Below are 6,068 nucleotides of genomic sequence, written 5' to 3'. Positions count from 1 at the left end.
TCTTTTTTTAATTTTTTTTTTTAAATATCTTAATCGGTGTTCCGAAGATGAACGAAGATCTTACGGGTGTAGAACGACATGAGGGTGAGTACTTAATGACATAATTTTCATTTTTGGGTGAACTAACCCTTTATGTTATGAATGTTATGAAGTGACAAGAATACTTTTTGTGCAACAATCAACAATCTCTTCTCTTCCATGTCAGTTTCTTACGCAGTTGACGTAGTGAACGCAGTGCAGCGCTTCCGTGTTCTACGTCAGAACGCCAACTCATTATTTTGACACTGTCTTTAGTACCTTTTTTGGCCTTGACAGTGGTAATTAAATTGCTGTCTATGCAGGAGCTCACGGATTTCATCAGATCTCAATTTGTGTTCCGAAGATGAACGAATGTCTTACGGGTGTGGAACGACACGAGAGTGAGTAATTGATGACAGAATTTTCATTTTTGGGTGAACTAACCCTTCAACATCAAGATGTAACCTTCTGCCTTTAAACACTTTGGTCAGTTCAAGAATAATTTATGCAATTTTATATTATTTATTTGAAAGAATTAAAGGAGCGGTTTCATGTCTATACTGTATTGTTGAATTGGTCGAGGTTGATATGGATTGAGAAAGTAATTAGTAATAAGTAATGCAATAGGTTTTAGAAAAAGTAATTAGTAATTTAATTACACTGTTGAATAGGTAATTAGTAGCTAGAAAATAATTACTTTTTTTTAGAGTAATTTACCCAACACTGATGCTGTGTATGCTAATGCTCACTGATACTGCCACTAAAGCCACTTTTTCTAATGATTTTGTTTGCCACAATAATATAATGTCTTGTCATTTGTGGGATTCTCTCAACAAATACTGCAATATTAACTGAGCTAATTACACTGTATATGTAATTAATTAAAATGCACTTACAGCACTATATAAAATAAATGGAATCACATTACAAGCCAAGGGAGTACAAGATAATCTAACTGTTAATAGCATTCAGGTCGGATGAATGTGCTCTCGCCGACACGCGTTGTCATTCAAGGAAGGTGACAATGAGCCGGTGTCAGAATGTGCTGAGGAAAGCGGTTTTGTGTGCCAAATCGCAGCAGGCCATTTATGTACCTCGACACCTCGCCTGAGGTTACCCCGAGGACAAAAATGGAAACCGAGGGCATGAAAGGGATGAAATATCCCCATAAAATTGCATCTACAGTCAATAAGTCGGCATCTAAGCATAGCTTAAGGAAAAGGTGTTTGTGAATCTAGAATACGGCATCGCACCCCACAGAACACCGTATCACATCAGCTTCGAACTCACACACAGCAACATCTAAAGGGGAAAAAAAAAAAATCGAGAAGTGGGGGATAAAAAGAGCTCCTGGTGCACAAGCACTATTTCAGGCACACTAAAAACCCAATTCTCCCAAGACTCATCCGTCTCCTCTTCAAAAAATGCCCGACAGCTAAGAAATCCCAGCAGGCCATAGATCTGATGTATACTTTGAAGGCTTTTCCCTGTTCTTACCCTCTCAGAATCTCTGTTCTTCTCAAAGCCTCCAAGAACAATCACATTTCACTATGTTTTTCCTTCACTGCCTGTTTATAGTTGTCAGAAAACAACGGGAAAAACTCCTAGCTAGGTCAACAAACAAGAACCGTTTTGATGGTTGGCCTGATTCGCTCTATTCTTTCACACAGACGTGCACATTTCCGCACCACCCCACTACTGAATTTAATGTGCTTGTCTCATTTGTGAACTTGGGAAGGGTAAGCGTTTCTGCCACACACCGCTGGAAAACGTTTTCATGGTACGCAAAGGGCTGTTAAGAGTCCTCGGCAACAATCCACCCCCTCTTCTCAAGGAGCAAGAATGGCGCTCACCTTCAGCTAAAAGCGCACCAGTGTAGGTGGTAGTGCCTTCAGGACGAGCGCTCACGTTCACATCAGACTCAAGTGGTCGTAAGTTAGTTTTCTAACTTCACCAATGACCAAGTCTGGAGTAAACAGTGGGTTCTTCCCAACACTTAAATTGATGTTTCCTCGTTTCTTTGCTCCTCGTCCTCCAGCCGGAAACTGATAGCCATCTTGAAGGACATCTCAATTCTCTGATTGCACCTCGAGGAGGCGAGGAACAAGGAAGCTTCCAGACGAGCTATGAGCGAGGAAGCACATATGGTGCAAGTATAAATTCTCCTCCCTTTCACATTTGTCACAATAACTTTAATATATGCTTTACCTTTGCAGTTTAAATAAACAATACATCTCATATTTCAACAGGGCTTTGTGCTTTATTATGAATTTCTTAAATAACCAAACTTTAACAACATAACACCGCTGATGATGCTTTGAAGTGACCCTCAAGTGGTCAAGAACATTCCGATATACAAATAAGATTCCCTTTGATTTCTTTGTCCTCATTTTTTTCCTTGCATCCTAAGGGGGGTGGAGCTGAGACGAGAAGAAAGGAGACAAGGAAAAGAAAACAAGGATGCACATAAGAAATGAGCAGCACCTTTTAAAATACCTTTACCTATGACGTCAACACACAAAATTGCTTTCTTCTGGGAAAACTGGTTTCTTTCAATTAATGCTTGAAAGATTGAGGCCATTTTAAGAACAGTAAATAAATGGTGTGCAAAATATGCATTACTCCATGAAAATAAGTTTCAGAATGGAACAAATCCTATCATATTGCACATTTAATTCAACAAATGGTGTATAGTTATCTTTAAAATAATTATTTTAAAGAAAACTGAAAGATACAAGCATTATTTTAACTTTTTAAAAACAATTTTATGTAAAAGTGCAGCCAAAAACATTCAAATAGCCCATATTCTGGCTATTCATATCAAAATTATAAAAATTTTAAATTATAAAGTTACATAATTTCTCTCAATATATCTATATATAAAAAAAATTAAATATTTTTATGTCTATATATAAAAATTGCACATATTTCACAAACATATTACACACTCTGCATATGCATATATACAAAATGAACGTCTATATTTTACATATTCTTTATGGAATAATAAAAATGTTATAAAAAAAATAATTCATATAAATATACAAATGCATTGTGTGCGCACACATGAATATTTAAATTCACTCTTGGCATGGAGCATACATAATTGCATTTTATATATGCACAGGTGCATATATGCGTGTTAATTTTACATTTATTTTCTCTATGGAATAAGTTAAAATATTTTAAGTGGCAAAAAACATTTTAAGTGTATTTAAGTGTTTCCCATAGAGTAGGGAGAAGAAGAAAAAAAAAAAAAAGGTATGCAGTATTTAAAACCTACAACATACCTATTGCATATTTCATTAACCTTTACTTGGGGGGGGGGGGGGGGGGGGGCGACACCCTTATTAGAGTTGGTATATCAAGACTGTATCAAAGTAAGTGAGCATCTGCCACCCACTGGGCAAACTATGTATTACACTTTAAACCAAACAAGATGTTAGTACTACAAACACTTTTATTTGGAAACTTAACACTGAAAACACAAAAATATACAAAATTAACTGAACACAAGCAACAAATTGGGAAGCCATTAAATGAGTACATCAAAAAAAGACAAAGCCAGAGAACAAACAATGAACATTCTGCAACTGTTGCAATATTCTTGATTTGCATACTAGTATTAGTACACACTGCCATCATTAGGCCTCAGGAGGAACTACCTGAAACAAGAAACACAGGTGACTTGGAATATAGAGTTCAGAAAAATTAAAAACAGCAAAAAGGTGGTGAAGAGTGAGGAGAACTGTACCGTCTCCAAGTCTTTGATGATCACGACACCCTTCTCTATTTCCAAGTCACTCTCAGTGTCATTGTGTGACCGGTATTCCTCACTGTCCGTCTCAACTGCAGTGGGCTGCAGGAGAAGATTAGTATCCCAAAATTTGGCAGTGACAAGATATATACCAACAGGGAAAAAAAAAAAAAAAAAAAAAAAAGCAAACCTCATAATCTGGATCAGCTACATGGTCTTCCTCGGCCAGTTCCTGATTGAGCGCCTCTACCCAGGACTGCTGCTCTACCTCCTCTTCCTCATCCAGGTCATCCTGCTTTCTCTTGCTGCCTTTTCCACAAGGCTTGGTAGGGGAACAACGCACCTCTAAAACAGAAATAACCCCTGCTGCACTTCAAGTCTTATATCTGATAGTGTTTTTTATCTGAAGTAGTTTACCTGGGGACACAGCACAGCCAATGCTGGTGCAGACCGGATAACCCAGAGCGCTCTGGATGCGCCGGGGCAGGATGGCCAACAGTAGCCGTGTGGCCCTGTGAAGACGCTTCCGGACTGTTCTGCACTGTCTGTCTTTAGGGGAGCCACCTTTTTCATCAACGGCTGGAGAGATGGCCTTCACTGGCGTGGAGAACCCAAACAGCCACCACAAGCCACGGAAAGCCCGCATCTTAAGAAAAGGCATGCAGGATCAAAGCATCAATTTACAGTATTTTTTAAAAACAGATCAAAAGTTAAAAGCAAAAACCACACATGAAACCCTTAAAGATTGTTTACTACTACTACTACTAATTTATATAATGCATAAATTAAAAAGGAAATTACACCAATGAATCCAGCCTAAACTGGTTTGTTGTCTTGGCCAGTGTGGTGCTCAATGATTTAGCTAGTTTTCTAGCATGGCCACCTGAAAAGTGTCCACGGAGAACAGCAGACCAGCTTAGGCTAGTTTTAGGTGTTTTTTTTAGCAGCTGTATTGATAAATAATGCCAGTGTTTAAGGTTGTTTGTCTAATAGCCTGACATTTTAAATGAGTAAACAGACTACTAACCAAACCTAACAAGAACTCAGTGCCAGGATGCAGCTTGTAATAAATCATTACCACAGTCAAGGAAACAAACTTACCCAAATAAGTGAAAATAAAAGTAAATCCAGCTTAAACTGCTTTGGTCTCAGTTGGTTTATGGTGTTCTTGGGCAGCCAGGTGCTCAATGGTTTAGCTGGTGTCCCAGCCTAGACACCTGAAGTGTTCACTGATACTAGCAGATCAACTAGTTGTTTTTTTCAGCAATATATAAAAAGTGTTTGAGGCATTTTGTTTATAGCCTGACTTTTTAAATGACTAAACAGACCACTAAGCAAACAGGTACTCAGTACCAGAGTGCAGCTTGTAATCGCTTATTTACCACAGTTAGTTCACTTGCACTTAAGACTTACAGTCAAACTGACTGGCCAAAACTGTGAAATCCGACAGAGGATGGCTGAAACGACTCCACCTCTCTTCGCCACAGCTTTCTTCTGTTGAGAGCAACAGTTTTATTTTTACAAACGCTAATTTTTGTCTTGAACGTCTCGTGTAAACAATAAACACTGTCTAGTGATGAAAAAGAAATCGAATAAACTTGCCTCTTGGCCCTCAGTGTTTTCAGACTCAACGGTGTAGTTGCACTGGTTAGTCATCTCGATGCTCACTCTGAATTAATCCACCGACTGTCTAAAAGCGATTCCCCGCCAATTTACAAGCAACCATGCACGTGCTAATTAAAACAGGTGAGTTTTTCCAGCCCACCGCGGTTTGTGCGCGTGTCCGCATGCGTGGAGACCTTGGCTGTGTACCATTTGAAATACTAGCGTACTGTATGCTGCGCAGTATATTTTACTGTTTATTAAGTATGGGAAAATCTTGGTAAAAAATAAAAAATAAAAATAAAAAAGCCCGACAAAGATATGAACATGAAAATATGAACATTCAAATAATATAAATTAATAATATAATATAAATATACTATATGATTTATTATTTTTTTAACGAAATATTAAAAATATAAGTTACATTTCCAGTTTCGTTTAAATTAATTAATTCCAGTGTAGCCTACCTATAAATTGCCTCACAATGATTGTGGATCAAGAAATCATAAACAAAATATTATTATTAATATATATCCTTATACATTTATACAAATTTTAACCTAAAATCCTGTTGTTCTGTGCACACTATTCTATTGTATTCTATTGAAGTACCTTGAAGTACAAATACAATGCACATAAATATGATAATTATTGCTACCATAGTATTCATCAAAGTAAGTTACTATGC

At 37.5% G+C, this 6,068-nt stretch overlaps 1 protein-coding gene across 1 annotated transcript; it reads right to left on the bottom strand.

Annotated features, from left to right (window-relative positions):
• Window positions 1–3,460: 3,460 nt before the first annotated feature.
• org (oogenesis-related gene) lies at window positions 3,461–5,543 on the bottom strand. Its single transcript, XM_051911196.1, has 6 exons — window positions 5,378–5,543; window positions 5,189–5,269; window positions 4,193–4,421; window positions 3,966–4,120; window positions 3,773–3,877; window positions 3,461–3,683 (listed from the first exon to the last, which is right to left on the bottom strand). Exons 1-6 carry the CDS (start codon window positions 5,429–5,431, stop codon window positions 3,663–3,665), a joined length of 645 nt encoding a protein of 214 aa, XP_051767156.1. The 5' UTR covers window positions 5,432–5,543; the 3' UTR covers window positions 3,461–3,662.
• Between the last annotated feature and the right edge of the window lie 525 nt (window positions 5,544–6,068).

The sequence above is a fragment of the Ctenopharyngodon idella genome, chromosome 10 (assembly GCF_019924925.1).
Source record: "Ctenopharyngodon idella isolate HZGC_01 chromosome 10, HZGC01, whole genome shotgun sequence".
In the NCBI taxonomy this organism is placed as follows: domain Eukaryota; kingdom Metazoa; phylum Chordata; class Actinopteri; order Cypriniformes; family Xenocyprididae; genus Ctenopharyngodon; species Ctenopharyngodon idella.
This window is presented reverse-complemented; position numbering and strand designations above follow the sequence as displayed.